Here is a 25,695-nt window from a genome sequence, read left to right on the forward strand (position 1 = left end):
GTGGTCCTGACCGTCAATCAAAAGTAAATATGATAAGTAAAGTTCATTAATTTTAATGGAGTAAATTCTTCTCAATAATGCACCAGCTGTGCCGCCATAATCAGTATGTCTTGTCTTAATACAGCGCTTTAACCCAGACACAAGAGAAGCAAGCCTTCCGTACCCTCCAGTACGCCATGAATCAAACAGTGAGGGGTGAGGCAGGGAGGAGATGGAGGGAGGAGGAGGGAGGAAGGAGGAGGTGATGGTGGGGGGTTGGAGGGGCTTCAGACCTGGGAGAGCTTGCTGGACAGATTAAAGAGATGCCCCTGGCTCATTTTCCAGCAATGTGGACAAGGTGATGTCACCACACTTTTTACTCATTGGTTATGGCCAAAGAACAGAGGGGGAGAGAGAGAAAGAGAGAGAGAGGGAGTGTTGAAAGGAGACAGGAAAAGAGATCGACAAGGGGGCAGAGATAGAGACTGAGAGAAAAAGTAATGAGAAACCGAGACTGATCTAGAGAGAGCAAGGAGAGGGTGGGAGAAGGCGAGAGAGAGAGAGAGAGAGAGAGAGAGAGAGAGAGAGAGAGCTGGGATATAGATTGTGGAGCAGTTGGAGAGAGGGGAGGGGGAAAAGTTGGACGCGGACAATCTTGCCTTAACTTTTTTCTTCTTCCTTCTCTCTGCTGAAGAAGCCCCAAGAAAAAAAATCAAAAGGACAAAAAGATTCCACTCTGGATTACATTTGCAACGTCCCACCAACCAATCTGATCCTTGGATGCGCATTTATTTACGGATTCATGCGGTCGCAAATTTGTGGATTTATCAATAGTTGAAGGTATGGTTTTATGGACTTTTATGGACGTGTTTCTTTTTTTTCTTTTTTCTTTTTTAGCGATGCTTGAAATGGATAACACCGAGATAAGTTTTGCAAGTTTTTTCTACAATAGAGGCTGTAATGTCAAACTTTGAAAGTGACTGGAGGGAAACTTTGAGGAAACTTTTCGTCTGTCTTGCAACAGGCTGGCGCTGCTGTAGTATGTCCTATTGGATTATCATGGGCTTGTAGTATTATACAGACAATTAATACTAGCCTACGAAATCACTGTTTGTTTATCTTGAGCACAAAACATAACCAACACAGTTCCTAGCTGTTTATCATACTCATAGTAAAGAATAGTGTTATCATTTTAGGACCTATAATATAAACTCTCTCCAGTGCAGATCAGTAAATGTACAGTATATCTGCTGACTACTCCTAAGACATTTCTTTATTGTAGTAGTATTGCCTTATTTCTTTATAGGATTTCATAAGAAACTTTTAAACCCTAATAGCTGTCATAACTGCTGGCAAAAGTGATGCTGATTTCCCCCCTATGACCAAACTGGCCTTAATTCAACACATTATGGACTGAGTTGTTACTGAAAATCTTTATGGCTTGCATCCAACATATGCAGCATGGAAAAGTCTCCACGGCAGCACTGTTTTTGGATCTGCTACATGCATATCATTCTAGAGAAGCAATGTCTGAGTAAAGCGCTGTACTGTTCTGAGATTGTAGTGTCCAAAATCTAACTTGTTTTATCTACCGTGGAAGGAAAGGAAAGAGAAGAAAAGTGCTGAGGCGGAAGCTTGAATGCCACAGCCTCATCTGCTTTCCTCATTACTCAGCCATCCCATGTTTGCTGGCTTTTTGCATACTGTCTGTGCAACCCCCCCTGCCACCACCAACACACACGCACGCGCACACACACGCACACGCACACAAAGCCCCCAAGGCTTCTTAAAAGTTTTCCCCTCAAAATTTGCAGTAGCTCTTAAGAGAATATAAGATAGATTTTTCTGATCAGTGGTGGAATTCTCTCCACTCCCTCCTCAACTGCAGAAGACATCTTTTCTTGAAGGGTTGAACAAAATCAGGCTTTAAAAACCCCTATATGAATATGCTTGGAAACTCGTATGCTGTTGTATCTCAAGGGACTTATTCCCCTGCAGTGATGGTTCTACTCCCTCCTCTGAGCCTAGGGAATATTGCCCTGTAAACGTTACAAATTGATGGCCTTGAATTTAACTACACATTAAGAGTTGCTCACTTAACCTGCTGCAGGCTGCACATGCAGTGTTTAGCTGTGGGCCATGCAGTAACTGTTTCACATACTGCTTTCAATTCCAGCCTGTGCTACGGGGCCTGCAGCGAAGTGTATCATCCATTTGACTCTTTGCTTATTTGGGTCAGCAGTGGAGTGAACATTAGGATATCAGAAATGTAAAAGTAAGCTGAAGAAAAGCACCGGGTCATCTCCTTGCCGAAGGATGAATCAACCATCCGTAGCATGGGCTCAGGGCCAACTACTGTGGTTCACGTCATCAGAGTAGGCCTCTCTTTACATCATTACTTTATGGCAGTGGACCAAAAGTGTCATGGCATGTCATAGTAATGGCATTGGAACTTCAGGGCAGACCATGAGCAGATACTCAGGGATAGTTGTTTGTGTTCAACAGTCCCTGTTTTTTTCCACAATCTGCAACTGTGCTGGCCTGTTTCTCATTCACAAATACTCAAGTGAAGGCACTGAAGACTGCCCAGAATGTAAGACTAGTGAAAACTTGCCTCTTGTTTCTTGTAGTGTCATCTGGGTTTGGATATCACCTTGTCTAGTTTGCTAAACATTGTATTGCTCCCAATCAGTGGATATCTGGAGTATCTATCAACACCTCAGGGCATCTTTAGTTACTTTTATTCACTTATAGTTTGCTGTTGTAACAGGCCTGCAATGCACTTTTAGGTTTGCCCTGCAGTGCATCGGAAGTTCCAAGAGCCAATGCTGTGTGTGCATGTTGCTGCATTCATGACACATCGAAATTACAGTAAAAAGATTGTACTTCAGACTGTACAAAATATAATGTGTTGTTACCTTTTATGTTTCAACATAATTAATAGAGTTGTCTGAAAAGTCCAAAAAGCAGCATCAAATTGACTAATGTCAACATCCAACCATAAACCATTTGTTCTGTTCAGGTTTGCGTGGCTGTCAGACATCCAACAGTCATTTACATTTTTTCACAATTAGAATCAATCCTACTCACAATAATTTAATAGAGTTGATTTTTCTGCATTTTGTCGAGATACAGCAATTGACTTTATGATTGCCTTCTGGATGTGTGCATCTGCTTACTCACAGTGCATGGCTTGTGTCACTGTGTGTGTGTCAAATGGGCATAAATGTCTCTGTACCTCTATCTGTTAGACAGTCTTCCTGTTCAAACTCTCTGACCCCCATTTGTGTAGAGCTGCAAAGATTAGACTATTAATGGATTAGTAGAAAATTAATCTGCTATTAATCTGCTAAACTATTTCGTTAATCAATCATTTTAGTTGTTCTTTAAGCAAGAATGCAGAAAATTAGCTTGTTTCGGCCTCTTAAATGTGGTTATTTAATGCTTGATAACAAACTGAAAATGTTGGACTTTTGGATTGTTAATCAGACAAAACAAGAACATCTGAAGTCAACATCTACGTCTCTGGAAAACTATAACAATCAATTTTGGACTATTTTCTAGACTCCCAAGACATTTTACAGAATGATTCATTGATTCATCAAGCAAATAATTGGCAGCTTAATCAGAAAACAACTGGCAGTTTTAATTGATGAAAAATAATAATTAGTTGCAGCCCTACATCTGTGACACACATACTGCATTAAAATGTGTTTGTATGTCAGTGAATCTAGCTGTCTATTCATTATGCAAGCCTTCTGTATTATCACTGCACACCAGTCAACTTTTCCCAACCCGTCCTCTGCTGGGAGACGACTTTCTCTGGCGGATTCATTAGAGGTCACAACCCTACAGACCGATCGGGAGGTTGTTTTCACATCCCGTCACCAAAACCACTCGACTGCTCATGTTTGTATGTGTGAGATAGCACAGCAGAGATCGGAAGCATATATCTTGTGAGTGAGCTGTCTATCAATCTCCTTGCTGTGGTGTGCTGAGAGAGACAGCTGGAAAAGCAGTGAACCCTCAGATATTACATGACTGACACATTTCTGCCGGGTTCTCCCTTTTAAACAGATGCAAAGTAGTCTAAACAGTGGGCTACTGGTTCACTGTTATTTAATCATCCACGTCTGGGTGGCTAATAAGCAATTCTCTTGTCAGGCCATAGAGAGGACATGTTTCATTTAACTCTGTCAGAGTCTGTTCCTCTAAACAGGCTTGTGTTTGGGCTGTTGTTCCATCTGTAAGCGATGGCAATGATGATGAAATGTGTGACAACAAAAATTGCTAAGCACTGAGCACAAATTGCCTCCATTGTTATATAGGACAATATCAGTGCCTCTTTTGTCAGTGTACAAGGCAAACTTAGTATTCAAGCCATAGAGAGTACTGGAGCTGATAGCTGTACCGGAAATAGAAAACAGGCAATTGGTCTGGACCTAGAACCAAAAAAACCCCTCTGAGCAGCTCCACATCTTTCAAGGAAGACACAACGTTGTTAAAAAATGCCCCAGCTGAGAGCAACAATGAGGGCTGTGTTGTGACTGTCAGTGTAGGTCACCTCGTCTGTCTGCCTGTGCTTGTCTTCAGGCTTTTAGTGTTGGAAGACTTTCAAATCTCATTGTTTTCCTTCCTGTATTGGCTTCATACTCAGTGACCCGATCACTCGCAGGCATGCTAACCAGGCTCAGGGCCATTCCAGCGGCTGAGCCCAGTGGCCTAACCTCGTACTGGCTTTATCTGCAAAAGCCAGCTTGGGTGGCCGTGAACTTGGGGATGGAGTGCAGAGACAGAAGAGAAAAAGTGACATCCATAGAAGCGCATATTAGGAAGCCTTTTAAATTGTTTTGGATTATGGCCAGATAATAATACCAATGGGCTGTAACTTTTTCCGTCAGCCTCTGTACTGTGATGCATTATGTATTATGTACTGTGTGAACTTTCTTATTATTGTGATCATGTGGCATGAAGTCTATAATAATGGTTGCAGCTTTAGAGTGCTCAAACACAACCATCTGGGGCTTTGATTAACCTTCCACCCATCCCACTGCAGGGGAAATGTTGTTTTATTTAAACAATTGCTCTTGCTTTTACTTAAAAAGTGTCCATGTTGTCAACAGCTGCGCATACAGATAAATTGTGCCTTAACGTGATTACAGAGATTACAAAAAAAATCATTCCTCTTGTTAATTTAAATGCAGACAGGCCACTAACTTAGAGCAAATGTCTCGCTCTCTTCATTAAACTTCAAACCCTGGCCTTTTACAAGAAAACAAAGAGGAGCAACCACATCTTGAGTCAGCAGCCCCAAAATTGAATGCATAATTCACAAAGAGGGTCGAGTCAAGCTGTCCTTGTTATATCCGAACATAATTTGAAACACTGTCCTCCACCGCATTGTCTGGTTGCGGCGCTCTGCACACAGGCAGGTCATCTCAGGCTAGATAGTATTTACGCCGCGTTCTCGGCCGGGCAGTAGCGCCACATTGTGTACCCCAGGGGGAGTGTGGGGGTCATTTCTCCTGGCAGACAGGACAGGTGTGTGTACAGAGACACAGTCTGCTCACTTGACTGCCTTGAGGGCACTGCTGTACCTGTAAACACTGCAGAGTTATGGGGTCCTCACACATGCTCAGGGCAAGTCCAGGTCAGCTGGGATGTGTTTATGTGAGTCAGAGGGGGGGCGGTTTATGTGTGTGCATTCTTGTGTGCATACATGGGAAAGGGGTTATTGTAAGGAAGTGGGACTGCAGAGACTGAGTATAATGATTATTTATACGTGGCATGTATTTGAATTCGTGCAGGAGTGTGTGTGTGTGTGTGTGTGTGCATGTGTTTGTGTAGGTGTGTGGGTAATGGGGGGGGGGGGGGGGAGTACTTGTTGTTGGGCCACGTGGAAGCATCTGGTGCAACACAGCTATGGCTCCAGTGGAATAGTCTCCAGATGTGTTTGTGTGTTTTGGCCCCACTGTCTGCTTGACTGTGGACCAACCTCGCTGCATGCAAATCATTTCACTCTTGTGTGTGTGTGTGTTGCTTTGGTGTCTGGTATAAATAGTTTGTATTTGTTCGCATCAGTGTGTGTGTGTGTGTGTGTGTGTGTGTGTGTGTGTGTATGTGTGTCCCTCTTTTTTTGACTTTATGAACGTTTTTGCTTTCTAGATGTGTGTATGTGCACACTTGCAGACATATTGCATGCATGCCTGTTTGTGTGTGTTTGTGTGTGTGTGTGTGTATGTGTATGTGTGTGTGTGTGAGATTGTGTGTCACAGCTGCCCAGTCAAAGGCCAACCAGATGGACAGGATAATGACTATGATCAGACTTTATAGAGTTACACTCCTTAATGAGGGACATTGTGGTTAATTCATATGCCACTAACAAAGCCTGCATCATACCACATAATTAACACATCAGCTATGACTGACTCATAAATATACATCAACGTCTATTTAGGAGTCAAGCATAATGCACAGCTGTCGGCGAAAAGAGTAGACTGGGTGGCATGCTGACAGAATGTGGGAGATATTTGACTTTTTTGACTTTCCCTTTTTTGTTTGTTCATCGTCAGCTGGTGGCTGAGGTGAGGTAAGGAGAGGTGTGTTCGGAAGAGTGAAACCATGTGGCTTCTCTGCTCCTCGCTGACTCTGCTGGCCCTCAGCTTGGGATCATGTGACACGCTGACATCAGAGACAGGTGAGTTCCCCACTTCCTCACTGAATTTAAACCCTAGGAGTGTTTTGTTTTCAATGAAAATAGGATTTTAAAGTGAGATGATGAAGAACATTTACTTTAAATTGGATGCACAATATAACATCATTGCATTACATCAACAGCCACTGTTGAACTCTGTTCAAGTCCTTTATTTATCCCAGGCGGGGAGTTCCGGTCCTCTGGAATGATGCCAACGCGGAAGTAATTTAAAACTGCGTTCTATCAAAAGGCCACCAGGGGGCGACCGTTTTGGTGTCAAAAGGACTTCCGTCTCAATACAAGTCAATGGAGAATTCACCAACTTCTCACTTGATTTCTAACCTCAGTAAACGTTTTCAAAATATGTTTATGGTCTCAATCGCTAGTTTAAAGCCTTCTTCAATGCAGTGTGATGTTCATTTGTGAAATTTTGGCCTCCCGGATTTTTTCCCGGACGATAAAGCAGGGTATGCATTAGGGCGTGGCTACGTCGTGTTTGACAGGTTGATTGGTTCACAGGTTCAGGAAGGCGCCTCATGCCCCTCCTGATGCCCATAAGTAGAATCCGTGTTTTTATTTTTCACGGCATGCACCTGAAATTTTCAAGATGGCGCTGCTCAGATCCGATACTATTGGCTTCCGAGCAGCAGTCCACAAACCAATGGGTGACGTCACGGATGTTACGTCCATTTCTTATATACAGTCTATGATTTATCCAACATTACTGATGCCTACCACCAAAGTTATGAATAAAATGTTAAATGGTAAAGGCCACAAAAAATTGTTAATTGCTCCCACATGAATGCTTCTCAGTACTTTTATATCTTCATTTAAATGCAAAAAAGTCACAAAACGATGCCGTCTGGAGCTATGACACAAGCAGTTTTACCTGAGACTTTTTTCATATTTTCAAGCTATGCTTGACCAGCTACCAACTTGCCATATTTTGGAGCCCATCTGACTTTGATGGAACTGTTTCTGTTTGTATCTGAGTGTTTGGGTGCCCTGTGTTTGTGATGTAGCCCAAGGCTCCAATGGAAACGGAATGTAATTACAGCTTATGTGCATTTGAAGTTTGCTGTTTGTGGCTGTCGGTTAGGCTGTGGCAAAGAGACATGTGTCTGTTTACCATGTGTGGTTGTGTGCTACTGCATGAGCTCTCCATCAGTTTCTGAGTATTTGCAGCAAAGACACGCGTTTAATGTTTTCCGAATGCCTTGGTGTGTGCATAAATAAGTGTGTGAGCATATCAAGATACAGGTTTATCTGTGCATTGTTATGTTGGAGAGAGAGTGTGTTTCTGTTTGTATCCATGTGTGTAGGTGTGACAGAGAGAAACAGACAGCCAAGAGGCAGAGAGGTGAAGAGAAATCTCTTTTATTGTCTTGTTTTATTTATTTCATTCTGAACTGTCATACTCTCTCATCACACTGTCAGTGTGTTCTCAGAGGCCAGCTCTGTGATATCACTCGGGGGGCCAACCAATCCTCCATAGGTTGTGGAGCTCTGAAGGGAACTTTGAGGAGGAAGGGGGTCCCTCTTGGGAGACCCTAGTCAGAGCTTTTCAAATGAGACTGAGTCAGCTTGCAGCTCCCCCGAGTCCTCTCCCCCAGTGGTTGGAAGAAAGTGCTTTCTCAAGTGCAGCTATAATATTTTGTCACAGCAAGCACCACACACACAGGCACGCACGCACGCACGCACGCACGCACGCACGCACGCACGCACGCACACACACAATATCAATATTCCTCCGACTCATACGAATCTCCGCTTATTGGTAATTTGCTGACATTACAGTTGGGAAGCAGGTTTTAGTAAAACTAGTGTTGAAGAGTTGAGCTTAGTGATTGCACTGCACTTCTGCAGCGTCTCAGAGACCAGTGCCCATAGTTAAATTTAATGGCTGAAAATGGCTGAAGGCCCCTTCCTTTGGCCTTTAAATTGTTGCTAACATGGGTTTTTTATGTGCACCACAGAGCCTCTGATGTCTGAAGTAATGGATTTATGTATTGATTTGTTTTGACTTTGTTTCCTTTTGTCTGTATCTTTTCTGGTGCCAATGAATTGCTGCATTAATAACCACATATGCGCTAAAACAGAAGTAAAAATTAATAAGCAGCTAGCAGCAAAAGCAGATATACAATACAGAGTCTGGTTAGCTCTTTTTTTCTGTGGTTCAGAATTCAAATGTGCAAACAAGACAAAAAGAAACAGAGTCATTCACAAAGAACCCGAAAATGGTGAAATGCACACTAATTTGCAATGCCAAGGAAATAGCTTCTCGGTGCTCCTTTGCTATTTGCATGTAAATAAATTTGATAATATGCAAACATCTTCTGCAAAATTGGGCCCTTTTTATGCCTTACTGCAAAACCGTCCAATTCACAATGATCAGACCTAAGAGCTACCTGTAGTTAGAATGAAAATATTAGCGTCTTTAGAGAGGCGATGGTGAAGCGCACTCAATCACTCATTCCTCACTCACTCACTCTCTCTTTCTTCAAATCTTCAAGCTTTTGAGGCATTGAATGATATTGAATGATATTGAATGATATTGAATGATATTGAATGATATCAAGGGTGTAATCTTCAGTCAGACATTAGGGGTGAGGTCAAGTGGGTATGAGTGGCGCGGGCTTATCTTGGATTTTCAGCTACTTGAAAATAAAAATGTTCTGACAGCGCTGATGGAGCTCAGGATTCATCTTTAAAGGGGAGCGCAACAGCTGACTTATGTAGATGTGTGGCAGAGCACAGCACATGAATTACCATTAGATCCTGACTGATCTGGTGTTAATGAAGTTACTGCTGCTGTGCCGCATGCGTAAATGCGCAAAGCCTCGTTCTCAGTCGATAGACGCACTTATCGTCTGTACATAGTCAGCTGTGGACAACAAACAGAACATCAGTACTGATGTTTCGGTGAAATCCTGGATACATTCAGTGACACCAACAACAATGTTGTAAAATTCAGACATTAAACACACATGTTTCAAACCTGCCTGAGTCACATTAATAACTATATTGTGACATTTGACATTTCAGTAGATTAGGATGCAAAATACTAGAGAAGTGAAGGAAGCAAAATACATGAAAGTTGTTTTATGATTGTGGAGAGCTCTGTGTGTACTGTGCACCTCTGAAAATTAAAGACACACAATTTGAAGCTTTTCCACTCATTTTTCATTATGGTCTAATCTGCATGATGAAAAGCATGAAACACTGCAGCCTGCTCTACTCACTCATTCAGACACAAATCAAGGGCAAATCGCACTCAGCTGCAAAACTTAATGGGCGTGTTTGCACCTTCATATCCGTAGGAGCTATTTGTTTGTTTTGTAAAGTTTAGTTTTTAAGTCTTAGTTGTAAATTTAATTTACTAATTATGAGTAACTTTGATTGTTTAATTAACTTAGGTGTTTGCTTTATTTAGATTAGATTTTTGATCATATTTTTTGTTTGTTAGTTATTTGTTTAGCATACTTAGGTAGGCATAGTTAATATTTTCATTTGTTTTTGGTAATTGGTTAACACTGTGTGCATCTGGGGTTATTTGAGTAGATAGGCACATTGAGGACCAGCATGCACCTGGGTGAGCCTATGGTTTCTTACCAGTGCAAGAGAAGCAGCAGGAGCCATGGTTTTGCTTTGTTCTTTTGTTTGTTTTATTATTTTGCAATAAATAACGACAAAAAATGCAAAACTCTGAAATGGATATTCAACTTCTTTTGCCTACATCACACCACATCCCCATGGTGCATCAGTGGCCTTTTGATTATGTTTAGTTTAAAGTGTAATATTGTTGTTGGCCACTACAATATCATTAGCGCAAAATCTTTTTTGAATTGGATCATGAGACTGGGTTGCAATTCATGGTGCTATCAGCGGCCATAATCCATTCTTGAATGAATGAATTCACCCCATAAACTTGCATGGGCTCCAGGGGTGCTGCATCATGAATGAATCTGCCCTACAAAGTCTCATTATAAAAAGTTGCTGTGTTCTGCAAAATACAGAAAGCCTGTTGAGCATGCACACTAATTACTTTCAAACACCATTCAGTAGGAGATAAAGTAGTGTCAAGTCAAATGTGAACAGAAAATAGTGAAATATGTTTGGGGAAAAAAAGGACCTGACTTATCTAGACAACTATTATTTTTTAATATTTAGTATTTATCCCTTTTTTGTCAGAAGATCTATTCCTGCCTTACATTTCTACATTTACCTAAATGTATGTGCACAATTTGCACACACACAGGGTGCCAGACATTATTTCAAACTACACAATCTCATTGGAGAAGTGTTCAGACCTCTGCAAATCCTGACTAATTTTATCGTTGGGAAAAGGTTGTAAATTTGTGTGTGTCATGAGCCCAATTTATGTGTGTACGCTTGTGAGAGTAAGATATTGAAAGTGAGCCAGAGGCCTACAAGGGGAAAATGAGTGAGCTCATCCCTCTAAAGTGCTGCGTTTTAAGTCTTTCCACTCCTCTGTACCACAATTTTATCTCTGGAAAACAACCAGGAATGTTCACTCTTGTCTGTCTCATTTGCCCGAAAGGCAAGTGAGACAGACTCTCCCTCTGCCTCAATCTCTCCTTCTCCTCCTCTAACCCTCTTAGTTAGTCATGCCCCCCCTCATTTTAGCCTCACGTAAGCCACGTTGTTTCATTATGTTGAATCGACTACATCACCCAGCATGCTCCTCTCCATCCCATGTGTTGTACAAGTTTAATAGCTCCAGGACCTGGACAACTCTGCCTCTGCAAGAGAGAAAGATTTTCTGCTGATCAGCAGTCCAGTCCAATTATCTTGGAATGCCACATTGTAAAACATATTCAATAACTAGCCGTACCCGCTCTTATTACAAACCACACAGCACACACTCTGACACCGTGAGCACACTCCTGACCCCCTCTCCTTAATGAAAACACTCTTCCAAGTATTTTCTGCTACAAAAACAGAATTAAAACTCAGAGTCAGTTGGATTCAGTGGACAGTGGCCACAAGAAGGCAGCGGTAGATAAGGCCATTGCTTCCTAAAACCTCAGAAGTTTAATAGCCCACCCACTAAGATGCATGAAAGGTCACAAATGATTCATTTTAGCTGGGGAATTGCAGTATGTCAGTTACAGTTTTGTTAATATTGAACACAGACACTGCTCTTTGTCATAATGAATACCTGAATGGTAAGGCTGTTTGTGTGAGGTCATTGACTTCTATACTTTATATGTAGTGATACATTTACAGTAACCAAATCATCCAGGTTTGTCCTTGTTGCTCATCATTTACTTCTATACCCTCCAAGTTATGTGTATATTTTTAACATTAAAAAGTATTACTTCTCTAAAGACTTAAATGTGCAGAACTTTTTTTAATCTTTGGCAATGTGGAGACATGAGGGAACACTCACAGCAGTGTGCTGCATGACTTGCCAGTGTAGTATCATTACCTGCTTTGGCAAGACTCAAACATAACCCATCAAAGAGGAAGTGAACCCAGCCAAGACCATCCAATCTCTTTAAGGCTACATGCAGCTACTAGCGGGATCCTGGAGTGGCACTCATACTTTGTGCTAATTAGCTTGTCAACAAGCAAATGATTTCCTTTGATCACAGCTTGAGAGGAAATGGGGTTCAAGTTCTGCAACGTGTCCTCTGCCAAACTGCTTTATGAGTACGCAACAGTCCACTAAAATATCATCCACCCTCCGACTTATAGAAACAACTTGTTTCTCCCATGAGCAAAAATTGTGCAATTTTACAAGTAAACACAGGAATTAACTTGATTCATAGCTAAGGGAGGCAGCATATGCTTTATTTAAGAATATTCCATTTTCTTACATGAAACAGTAGATCACATTACTACAACGTGTTCTTAAGCTGTTCAATGACTCAAAATTTGATGGGAAACTTCCTGCAATAAGATCTATGGTGCACAGTGTATCTCTAAATGGTCAGGTTTAGCTTTCATTAGTCTCAGCTGTATATTAGCTTAACATTTGTCCTTGTCATCTTCAGTTAGGCTTCCATCAGATTCAATCCTCATTCATACATGGGTTCAAAACAGTCATATGTTGTTGTTTTTTATGTTAAAAATTGCACATGAGAAAGTACTTTCCATGTATTGTTTATCATATTAAAGTCCCTGTTACTTGATACAGTTGCACTAATCAAAACAGTTATTATTGTGGTTCACTGTCACTGCTCCCTTCATTGTTGATTTCAGCCACAGGAGATTTTTGAGTGCAAAAGCTTTGATAGACTCACTGTAAACAACCTGCCCATCTGGACAGACAGAAAAAAATTGTCGACTAGCAGTAGAAAGCTAAGTATTTAGCTGCCAAAGAGAAAAATATTTTTCTCAGCTCTTGGTGGACACCAACCATCACAGCTAGAAAGTGAGTTAATATTAAATTTATATTCATTAAGTAGCCTGAAACATATGTCGTAAAAATAATAATGTTTCTGTATTTCTGCTCAATGCGTGAATCCGCAACTTTTTCCTAACACATTCTGTCAACTTAATGAGTTGTTGGTATGTCAATATTGGGTATATGGCTAGTTATGCTGCCATCTAGTGGCATTAAAAGATGAAAGATGAAAATGAATGAAGCTTTAAAGTACTAACGCTAAAACCAACGGTCCCCCTCAAGTGTACAGCTGAGGCTGACAAAGTATAATTCATGGTGAAGGATATTTTGTATATGACAAGTTACAGCTCATGACCTAATGTCATTTTCAATGGCATACACATTCCACTAAGGGGAGCATTTGATCGAGATCATTTTAGTCGATCTCTTAAAGGGAACATAACATTCTTTCTATGACTTTCTAGCTTTTATATACTGTTATAATATCAGATGTCTATGTTAAACAAAGTTCCGAAAATACACCCTGAAAGTCATTAGCCCAGGCTTCAGCCCAGATATGCTGTGCTGCTAGTCCTTGGGATCAGCTTGGGACATCTCTATTTGACAATGTAGAGCATGAGCTTGACAAGCTGAGTCTGAAATGGCCACTGGGGAGACAGTATTTCAGGTAAAACATGTCTGTTATAACTTAATTTCTACTACTTATCTTAGTATAGAAGTCTTACTGTCAGCTGAACTTAAGATCACCTCAGACAAGAAACATATAGCATCCAGAGTGATAGACTAGCTGTTTACCTCTCCTCAAGAAATTCCTCACACCTCCTATTCCCTTTTCTTTACTTCCCCTCTTTGCATGTTCTCACTCCCCTCTCCAACTTCCCCTCTCTTCTATTGTTTAACTTTACGTTATGCTGCATACTCTCCTATAGCCAAGATTTCTCTACTCCCAACAAAGCCTTCATCTTGACTCTGTCTGATGGAAATGGGTTTGTGATGAAAAAAGGCAAAAAGAAAGAGTAAGTGGTGACAAAAGGAAGAACTTACCCTCCCTTGACTTCAAAAACACCTGCGTAGGGAGAAATGAAGATACACACCTGATTGTGTGTGTGTGTGCGCGTGCGTGCGTTCGTGCGTGCGAGCGAGCGAGCGAGCGTGTGTGTGTGTGTGCGTGTCTTTTTTTTGAAAGGCAGCAGTGTCTTAGTGAGGCTACAGACTTTACTTTGTGCTGACATAGCAGAAGAGTTTTCAGGATGGACCAGTCAAGTTATAAATACAGTATGTAGGATGTAAGATAGAGTGAGAGAGAGACTATCAGAGGACTAAGAAGGCTCTACTCTAAACTTGTACTTGATACTTTCTGTACGCCATTGCATATGCTCCTTTGTTTAGAAGCCATTCAATTCATGCAATTTCTTTGACTTTGACTTCATCTCAATTTCTTCCAGCTTCCCAAAACACCACTGTTTGACATCTTTTTTCCACACCTTGAGTTGTGCTTGTATACAGCAATAAGAGACACACACGGTGCAGGCTGGCAGGCTAAAATCAGTTTTGAAACACTGTCTGCGTTTTGAAACCAACACGAGCAGAAGCTGCAGGGTGTCAAGTGATGAACTTGATAATAGGTGATGGAGCGCTAAATGTGATTTAATTCTTTCTTCAGCCGGACTCCGTGAAATTAAATTCCTAACTCTTAATTAAAGTCAGTTGGATGTTATTATTTCAGTAATTATATTAGGCTCTTTCACATCATTTTCCTGCCTGGATAAAGTTGAAATGTGAATAGAAACAGGCAGTGTGTTGCCACTGCATGCTTCAAGGCATCTCTCTGTGCTTGGAGACTTGGAGACAAAAAATATATTATTTTAGTTTGAAATGCATTATTATATTTAGTGTCTTAAGAAAAAAACTACGCAATTTCTTCAGGCTCTATTTTGACTTCTACAGTTTAATAGTGACCTTTACATAAACCATAAATCTGAATTTGCAACTAATCTTTAATAATTTGACATTTGGGTGGAAATATGCTTGCAAAGATTAACTCTCACATTTGTCCGTTCCAACAGCCAGTTAGCACAGCTTAGCATAAAGGCTGGAAACAGGGGAAATAGCCATCTCTGTCCAAAAGTAACAAAATCCATCAACCAGCAAATCTAAACCTAACTAACAAACACAGTCTTGTTTTGTTTAATTTGTACTAACAATGGAGTGCAAAAAGTGTCTTTTATGGAGTGTCATGTGCGGAACAGTTTTTCCCGACTTTACACTATGCTAATGGGTTCCTATAGTGTCATATTTAGTTGATATACAAGTTGTATTGATATAACGTAAAAGCCTATACCCCAAAAATGTCTGACTACTGTTTTAAATTTAGTGTTCCTTTACACACAATTACACATCAGATTTTTAGAAATGGACACCCTGAAAAAACAATTCAGTGGCATTAAGCACAGGTTCAGTGTCTTAGCAGTGTTTTTGTTTGACCCTGAATACTGAATGAGGCTAAATTAAAGTATCTAACCTTCAGGCTGTGGTATAAAGAACACATTAATGATTTAAAATATGACTGACAGCGACACAGCTCAGAGAAAATTATTAGGTTTTATTTTTGGTTAACACAAGGCACCACCTGCTTCCAGAATCTCTGCAGTCATCATAAAAAAACAACATTTTTTGAAAAACTGTGCCCTGTAGAATGTCTTGCTCAGGGCCTTGGTCCTTGGCCCCAAAGAGATCAATTAACTGTGGATGTCTACCTGTACAAGCACAGTTTTTCTACACATCTCACATCTCCCCCCTATAGTCAGACAGGCCGCTCTGACAGGCAACACTTTCCTCTGTAACCTCCCCTGACAGGGTGAGAACATATCCATCAAATAGAGGCTACTGCGACAGACAGGCCTGGTGCAAGACAACCTGTCAGACCAGTTGTGTTCCTCTCTGCACAGCTTTGCCCTCATTTCATCTAGCTCTGTGTGTTTTACTCCCTTTTACCTTTTCAACTCCCTCTCTCTTTCTTCCAGATCAATATTTCTGTTACTCTCAAATGTTCAGTATGTATGTTTGAAGTTCCTTTTTCTCTCTCACACAAACCCTGTCCATTTCACCCAGCAATAGGTGTGAAAGGATATTACATTTGAGATACCCTCTCAAAAGACTGATGCGCTCTTCTTGACAACTCATGAAGTACATTTCTTAGTTTTTCTGCTGTTTACACATCCCTTTTTTCTTTTGTGTAACCTTCATCTACTTTGTCTCCGCAGATGTTCTATGTCCGTCCATACAAGTGGATGAGTGGAAGTTTCCTCAGACAGCCAGGCACAATATCACTGGTGATAAAACACGCATAAACACGCTGATACACATACCTTCTTTGAGTTTTATTTGTACGGGTGTTGATGAATACCATTTGTTGTCAGGTTTTAATGTGGTGAGGCGATTCTCCCTGCTTAAGAGTGCTGATGTCAAGAAGATCCGCAACCCTCGAGGACCCGTCATCCTCCGCCTGGGCAAGACGGCACTCCTACGCCCCACCGAGTAAGTTTACTGTCTTTTTGCACCTTGGTCATCTGCGAGCACCTACAGACAAGCACTGTATGTACAGCTATAGGAGGCAGAGAATGTATCACAGGAAGTGAAATAAAATGAATTGTACTGGATTTTCAGCTTTCTGTAGGCCTGTCGACAGGCTCTTTCTTTTCATGCCAAGTCTGAACAAAGAAAAAGGCAGAGAAACTGAACACCCTACAGCTAATCAGCCTCTGAACCCTCTCTTCAGCATGTCAGCGCTGTCCAATGGCCGTTGCGTAATAAGCAGATACTTGGCAAACCATACACTATGGGTCAATGTCTGATTGCTTTTCCAGAAATACCACTTAATTTCCCTCACCACTGACACTTGCTTGTAAACTGAACTGTAACAGCCTTTTGGTTTTCCAGTTGTGACCGCATATACTTATTGTAATTAGTTTTCATAAGAAATGCCTGACTTATTTGCTTGTGCACAAATTACAGGAGTGATGCCTTAATTAGCAGGCATGATGCAGTTGCCAGTAAAAAAAAATAGTTTAATAGTTGCATTTGAACTGGAGCTTATTCTAAACTTCCTTCTAGGCGAGGAGACCTGCAGCCATAAAAATTCAACAAAGCACGGCTTCCATGCACAACATAGTTTTGCAGCTTGACAAGGTGTAATTATGCTTTCCTGGATTTTCATGTTGTTATTACACAGTACTTGGGTCTAGATTGTGTTTGGAATTTCATGACAAGTGTTTATTAGGGTTATGTGCCGGCTGTTTTTCAGCCTCCTTTTTTGTTTTTTTCTTTTTTCAGTTCTTGTGAATTATAGCTGGTTTTCAGACAGCTGAGCTTCTTTCTACCCACCGATAAAGCAGTTTTTCAGAACTTGCCAATTGGGTCAGCCTGGAGTATTTTATCACTCTGTCCAGCACTGTGAGCTCCACTCGCTTGAAGGCCCGATAAATCTGTCTACAAAACACTCCTTTTTTGGTAGAGACATTTTGTTCTAAAAGTGTCACATATATTGTTTGTCACAGGCTTAGAGAGTAGTCGTTCTTATGAAAAGGGGGGGGAAAAAAAACTGTCAGTACTCAGGAAATCAGTATCTTTTGAGCCAGAGGAAAATCCAAGATGTTTTTGTTTTGCCTCTAACCATACAGATCTTCTCACTGCTGGTTAGGGATTCTGTCATGATACGTCTTTTATTGAAATTCTGATGCCATTGAGAGCTTTGCTGTCAGTTTTATGGGGGAAAGATGCTACCTGGGTGATATTTTTAGACAGAATAATCAATGTTACCACAATGTTGCCTGTTGCCTGCCTTTCATTGTCTCTCCCTATACATAGAACTCCCTGTCTTGTGTACATGTTTCCCAAAATGACTAAATAGAACCAAAGAAGATGCTTGCTTTTTTTTTTGTATTTGCCTTTTCTCCTTTGCCTTCGCGTCTCACTTAAAAGTAGATCAAATCTGACATGACTGTCAATAAGCATCAGTTAGTTATAATGTTGTCTTTCTTTCTTTATTTGCTTTCATTTTTAAAAACTTTTGCCTTTATAAATTGTCTCGCCTGGAAGGGTTTCAGGCATTTAGAAAAGAGAAGTTGAGGCTGAGAACAGATGGGTGATTATGGGATGTAGTAGTGTGGGAACAAGAGGGTTAAAGGTTCAATTTCAGGTAATATGTAAAAGCATCAGAACAAACCCTCAGGGTTGTTCTATGGCATTATTCTCAGTAGGTGTGCTCAGCATTTATGCATGTGCATGTGTATGTGTGTGCTTATGTGCCTAAATCTGTCCCCTTCTGTACAGTATGAATGCAATTGCACCAGTTTACGTTAGATTTTTCCCCCTTTCTCTGCAGCAGAGTACATACTGTGTTTCTGAAACTGTATAACACAGGGCTCCCATCCAGCATAGACTCCCTGTCACTCAAGCAGCTTTTTAATTCATCAATGTTGAGGTTGACTGTGTGAGACACATGTACAGTAATTGGAAAGCATCGTTTTTGCTTTGTATCAGAGGCTTATCCACTCAGCTAATCCAAGCTAACATAGATGAGTGACAGCCAGATGAAGCTACTTGTCTCTCGCTTCTCTCATTTGTTGGCTGACAGTGAAATGGGCACCAGCCACAGCTGGTCACATGAATTTTAATTTCAGCAAAATATGATTTGATTGCTTCAGGCCTGTTTCTTTAATGCAGGTACCGTGTGTAGGAGAGAGGGGAAGCAATTCTCTGGTATTATCAGGTTACAGCCATTTATGACAGAACTGAAACACATTTAAAGAATTTAACACATATTATCACATCAAAAGTTGCATAATTTTACAATTCAGAACCGAAGGAGGCTTTTGGATGACAGGTCCAGTTGCCCTTGATTTAGACCTTCTGGCTGGTACAATTTACAGTTCATTTGCACATTAGACATTTTGCTGTTGCTCTTATCTTGAAATCAATTCATAGGCACAAGTGTCAAATTCATTTTGATTATATGATCAGCAAAAGGTGATAGCTTTCATGCTCTTTAAATGCTTCCGTGACCAGGGTAGGATCGTGAAAGGAGGGGAATGAAAGAAAAGCAAAAGAGACAAATGAAGATTTTATTTTTACAGAACGGGGATATGAGTCAGTAAGGAAAGATACACTTTTATATACTGCATTTTAGCCTACAAAGGCGATGGGGCATGATTGCTAGCATGGCTATTATTGAATCTGTGGAAAAGCAAACATGCCGATATTCAGTGAATTAGCAATACAAAATGACGGCTGTTTTGGGCTGTAATTTTACAGAATTTAATCCATATCAACCATTATTAACCTGGGGAATGTTTTCTGAGTACATGATCTTTTTTTAGCTTTTTTTCTGAGTCAGACTTCTGAACTACTGTAACCTTTCTGCTGCTATAACCATTGTGGTGAGCACCTCAACTGGATTTGTGCAGATGGGAGCACATGAGCACATTTTTTATGAGTTTGGCCCACTGGTCACCTTTCCGAGTACTTGACAAGAGATTAAAATTCTGCTTAGATCCACAGAAAGGTTTTAACCAGTGCTGAGAATGGCGATACAGTATACTCTATATGAACAGGCCGTCAGCATATAGACATTCTCATCATTGCAAATAGGAGTCCTAACGTTCTAAATATTGCCACACTAGCAGCAGTGCTGTATAAGATGAGCAATGGCAGTCAATCAGTCGGTCCATCACTTTAATTCAGACTGAAATATTTCAACAACTATTTGATGGATAACCATGAAGTTTTGTACAGACATTTAACGACCCAAAGGATTAATCCTAATTACTTTGATGACCTCCTGACCTTTCATCTAGCACAACAAGCATTTCAAATCTTTCAATTCTTCAAGTGAAATATCTCAATATCCACTGGATGGATTAGAACACTTTTTATAACAGACATTCATGGTTTCCAGATGATGTATCGTAACGGCTTTCATAATCCTGTGACCTTTCCTGTTGTACCACCATGAGGTTGACATTTTTGGTTCATCGTAAATTGTCTCAACAACTATCCCCCCCAGAACTGCTACAACTTTGGCTGACCTTTTGTCTAGCATAACCTAATCATCCAGCGCAACTAATGATATTTCCATCAGCCTCAGCTGACAGAAAAAATAAGATAGGCACTGAGACTGCTAAAACTACACTCTTATAATCTCTTTTTCGCTTATATGTCAGCTACTAGCTATTTAAAATGATTTTCAGTTTTATAATACATTCAGAAACTTGCTCCAGTGTGAGCAATTGATTCCTGCACAGTTAGAACCCAGTATAAGGGTGCATACACACATCTCCAGGTGATATTCCCATCTTAAACCAGATATCTGGTTTTTCAACATTAGATTTCCTCTCTCCCTCTTCCCCTGTGCCTCTCAGACTTGCACTGACTTTCTTCTGTGTCTCTCTTAAAAAAAAAAAAAAGAAAGGAAAAAAAAAAACAAGAGAAATAGAAGTAACTTTCTTTCTGAGTTGGAAGAGGCTAGATCTGAATCTGTCTGGGCCATACTGAGTGATTTATCTCCCCATTGCATGTGTGTATGAGTGTGTGTTGTGTGTGTGTGTGTGTGTGTGTGGGGGGGGGGGGGGGGTGATTTCTTTCCAGGATCCTGAATGTAATAGACTAAGCTAAGGTGCTTCCAACTTAAAAGTCAATAGTTTGTGAGTGGTTTTGTGCCCTGAAGCTCACGTCACTAATCGACAGCAAAACAACTCTATTCTCTCTATTCTCAACATTGGTTTCTCTCTCTTTTTCTCTCTTTGTTTGTCCAAGAATGTCTTGATATCTATCTATCTATCTATCTATCTATCTCTCTCTCTCTCTCTCTCTCTCTCTCTCTCTTTCTTTCTTTCTTTCTTCAGGTTCAATATTTTCTCTTTCTCACCTTTTCTCCTACTCATCCTCCCTCTGTTTTGACGTCCTGTGTTTGGCCGTTTTCCCTTGGATCTTCCCTCAGTCATAAATCACTGTCACCCCACTTCTAGGAGTGGGAAACCAGCTGCCAGCATCAACAATTCTGTCTGCGTGTGTGTGTGTGTGTGTGTGTGTGTGTGTGTGTGTGTGTGTGTGTGTGTGTGTGTGTGTGTGTGTGTGTGTGTGTGTGTGTGTGTGTGTGTGTGTGTGTGTGTAAAGGGAGAGAGAAAGAAATAGAGCAACAGAAAATATTTCAAAGTGTCCGCCATCTCAGCGAGCATGCATCTCACTGGGCTTGTTTGTGAACCCTTCATCTCTCAATACATATACAAACACACACCTCCATGCAGGGAATATTTGTGTGTTTATATATGTGTGTGTGTGTGTGTGTGTGTGTGTGTGTGTGCTCAGATGCCCTTGACCAAAACTGAGGGATGAGGCTTGCTGGACTGTATCTGCTATGAAAATTAATGCCAGAGGGTTACACACAGCAGGCTTTGCATTGTATTACTGGCTGTAGTCACAATGTGGGAAAAAATGCAAAAAGAAAACAAGTAGAGAAAGAAAAACACGTGCATAGAATATAAAAGTGCCCACAGAGGTATGTAAAGCACATACAGTACAAGACTTTATATCAAAGGAAGACATTTGAAGTTTTCTTACATAATTTGGCAAAAGCTCATTTAAAGTGATGTTAGCTTTCTGGAACTTTACGTCTTTTCACAGTCTGTACATGAAAACATACATATGCATTCAAGACTGTATTCATGCCCTTAAAATATCCTTACCTGCACATGTACACATAGATACAAAGGTGTTTATTGTTGAGCAGTGATGCCTCATGTAACAGTAATGTGATCATTTATTTATTTTATAAGCACTATAAATGATGACAATTTGAAATAAGAATTATATTACATTTACTAATCCCAGTAATCCTCCATGACTTCAACATTTTGGCTGTCTTATTGAGAGTTTAATGGAAGGCTGATATCAGTTTGGTGTCTCTGTTAACCCTCACATACTGTTCATATTCTGACTCATAATTAGTCTCCACACCAATTCACATTAATACATTCCTCATCAGTCATTGAGACATGTTTGATTAAAAGACATTCACAATCACTATGTTATGGTCCAGGAGGACATTTTAAAGAATATGAAGAATACAAGATGTTTGAATGCTGATTTTTGAATGTTTTTCTAATAAACACAGGTCAAATTTGTACATTTGCATATATATAAATGTGCATCAGCGGCACAAAAATAAAAAATAATGCATTTTATGTCCATTTTTGTATACTGTGGGTCACATTAGGAAAAGTCTGGTTAAAATAGATATGTATATGGTATTTTTGCATCTATTAAATGTGAAAATGGACTAAAGGACTTCATCTTCTAAATTCTGTGTTGCAGTCAGGTGTTTCCTCATGGTTTACCTGAGGAGTTCACCCTGATCTTCACCCTGGCGTTAAAGAAGGCTGCCCTGAGGGAAACCATCTACCTCTTCCAGATATCTGATCAGCAGGGATACCCACAGGTGCATCTCTTTTTCCTGCTTAAAATCTGATCTTCTTAGTCTTTCCTTTCCTCTTATTTGCTTCCCCCTTGTTTAATTGTCCACCTTTATATCTTCCTCTTCCAGACATTCCTGCATCCATATTTCCCTGCCTTTCTTATCAACATTCCTTCTATTTCGCTTTCCTTCCTTTCCTGTCCTCTCCCTCCCATCACTCTCAGTCTCCCACCTTTTTATTTATCACTCCCTTTGTCTACTCATTTTTGCTGCCTCTCCTCTGTCTTTTGCATAGTCATCCACTTTCCACTTCAATTTCTTTTCTCTTGTGACACCTTTTCAATTTTCCCCCCTTTTCATTCCAGAGCGCCTTTTGTCCTATCTTATTCTTCATCCCTTTCTCTTGCTCTCCATCTCTCTGTCGCTCCTCCCTCGATCATCTTCGCCTCTCTTCTTTTATTCACCTTCATTGTTATTCATGTGTGTTCCATAATGAAGCACTGGAGCCCCTCACAGCCCCCATAATCACTAGGTGTCTGAGGCCAGATTTAAATACTCAATGTGTATGATGGATGGAGGCCAAATACCCTCATTAGGAGAGATTGATTGGCCTTACTGCTTCCGTGTGTAATTAATATGTACCTCATCTCTGCCACTGTGTTCTACAGCTTTGTCAGGTGGTAGTTGCATGTACATGTTACTCTTTGTTGACGCCACTGCCTTCTACTCTCTGTCCGAAAATCAGCTCTCTGTAGATCTCAACGGCCCCGATGGCACCCTGTCCCTGAGAGCCAAAGGGGTAGAGCCTGGAGCTGAAGTGGTGAGTTGCGTTTTCACTGGGGAGGGTGTAGAGTCCCTGATGGACCTGCGCTGGCACAAGGTGGCCATCAGCGTGCAACAAGAGGCCGCCTCCCTCCACGTGGACTGCAGCTCCATCGAGACAAAACCCCTGGAGCCCCGTGGAGTTCTGCCCACTGACGGACATACTCTGCTGGGCATTCGGGCTTCAGATGCTCAGTCTGTGCAGGTATGGAGAAATGGACGTGAATATAAAGAAAAGATTTGATTGACTGCTTATTTAAGTGTTCTGCACCTTTTTGGTGCCCTGCCCATATGGGCTTACATGACACTAAACAATAACCAGGATGGCCACATGACAAACCATGATGTAGAGTTCCACAAATTAAAGAAGGGTACATTTCAGAGCAGTCACTTTATATGAGAGAAATGTCCTGTTATGATGGATACAGTTTTGCCTGTTTGAGCTGCCAAGCGTCTTACCTAAACAAAATTCTCCACATTAAAAAGTCAACTCCTCATATCAGCTTCAGACAGCCAAAACAAATCAGAATTCTTCAACTGGATCTTTTCAAAGAAAACATTCCTCCAGTCACTGTACAAAGGGCAATAGAATACAAAATGAATCTCATCCTGGGCAACACTAAGATCACAAAAAACCCAGTTATATTGTTGGTCAGTGTTCTGGCAACTGAATAATAATTCCACAATCTAACTGAAAGAACTGCAGCATGTGTCTGTACTGTCTTTAATATTGAAGAGTTTTTGACCTTCACTGTTATGAATAGCATGATAGTACTTTGTTGAGTATTGTTATTCTATACATCCTTGGTATATAGAATTTGTATATCATACCAGGCTTTTATCCAGACCCACTTATAGAGCCATGTTTCCAGAAGGAAGGACAGAGTGAAATGTTTCTAGTGAACTAACATTCCATAAAGGCCTTTGTACTGAAATAATTAACTATCTGTGTGTGTGGGTGTATATTAATATCTGTGTGTGTGTCTGTGTATATGTTTTAGACCATAGGCTGCACCCCTTGAGGGGCAGTTTTCCTTAAGGCAGTCTCATTTATTTCTGATTAAAAAGCGAGCAGACTACCTGGGAGACTGGGCCGAGACTATTAACACTGAATAGATCCAGTAATCCAGGCGCTTAGTTTGATGATCAATTAAATGGCCTAGTTAGGAAGCATGCAGGGTCTTTTGTTAGCACGGGAATGATGTATTCATACATGCACTCGCACACACGCGGATATCTCGAGATAAAGTGCTTGCCTAATATATTATATGAATGAGAAATGAATTGGCTCTCAACCTTGTTTGCTGCCTAATTTAAAATTGTATTTACATTATTGAATAAACACAGCAGAGGACATATGGAGGCCTGTATATGGAATACTGTATATCACAATCTCTTTCCTCTCCTCTCCTCTCCTCTCCTCTCCTCTCCTCTCCTCTCCTCTCCTCTCCTCTCCTCTCCTCTCCTCTCCTCTCTCTCTTGCTCTCTCAGATGGACATTCAGCAGGTGATGCTGTACTGTGACCCCTCACTTGCCATTCAAGAGGCCTGCTGCGAGATACCAGGGGCTCGGGTGAGACCAGCAACATTACATTACTGTCTAACAATGGGTTGTATGGGCTACACACTGAATTCTCTTTGCCTGCAGTTCTAGATCAGTTCAGCTTTATTAGTAACTCACTAAAAAACTGATGAAATGCTTATTTAAGAGCATTCTCTTACCTCAGTTAAAATCTTACAAACCTAGGCTGAACTAACCCCAACAACAATAACTCAACACTTGTTGCAGCGGCTTCACAATAAAAGTCAGAGTCATTCACTGTAACGTTTTAACTGCGTCAACAGCTGCAGGAAAAGCTGAGTTTGCATTATCAGAAACACTATAAACAGTCCGTATTTGCTCTAGAGTCTTATTTATTTTAATCAGCAACAGTTTTTCTTCATAATAAGTGATGCTATTTTTCCCCCAACTCATTTTAGGTAGTCAGAAAAGAAGTGACACCCACACACTGTCTTCACTTGCTCAATAAAGATACTTTAACTTAATGTTTTGACCTTGAAAGTCAAAGACCTTTTTGAAGAAGTATCTTTATCCCCACAAGTAAAGACATTGCAGTGATGCCCCTTCTTTTTAGTATGTGGCAACTTCCACCTATGCATCTGTCACAAAGACTACTCAGGTGTGCAAGAGTTGTTTTTTTATGTTCTGCGCAGTCAGAAAAGAAAAAAAAAACACTTGGCAGCCTACATTACATTTTGTTAGGCAGGAGGAGACCTTACTACTATATAATATATAATACGGCACTTCTTCTATTACTTCCCTTAAGCTTCCACAAATATGAAAAAGCCTGACTTATTA

General features: G+C 40.7%; 1 protein-coding gene across 1 annotated transcript in view; it reads left to right on the forward strand.

The window, feature by feature from the left end:
* Window positions 1–683: 683 nt before the first annotated feature.
* Window positions 684–25,695, forward strand: part of col16a1 (collagen, type XVI, alpha 1) — a 63,847-nt gene continuing 38,835 nt past the window's right edge. The window contains exons 1-7 of the mRNA XM_062435449.1: window positions 684–819; window positions 6,552–6,676; window positions 16,310–16,378; window positions 16,466–16,583; window positions 22,416–22,539; window positions 23,261–23,542; window positions 24,829–24,909. Of these exons, the coding sequence (XP_062291433.1) occupies window positions 6,601–6,676; window positions 16,310–16,378; window positions 16,466–16,583; window positions 22,416–22,539; window positions 23,261–23,542; window positions 24,829–24,909 (750 nt within the window). The 5' untranslated portion in view covers window positions 684–819; window positions 6,552–6,600. The remainder of the gene's footprint in view (window positions 820–6,551; window positions 6,677–16,309; window positions 16,379–16,465; window positions 16,584–22,415; window positions 22,540–23,260; window positions 23,543–24,828; window positions 24,910–25,695) is intronic.

This window comes from Scomber scombrus, chromosome 16 (assembly GCF_963691925.1).
Source record: "Scomber scombrus chromosome 16, fScoSco1.1, whole genome shotgun sequence".
Lineage (NCBI taxonomy): Eukaryota > Metazoa > Chordata > Actinopteri > Scombriformes > Scombridae > Scomber > Scomber scombrus.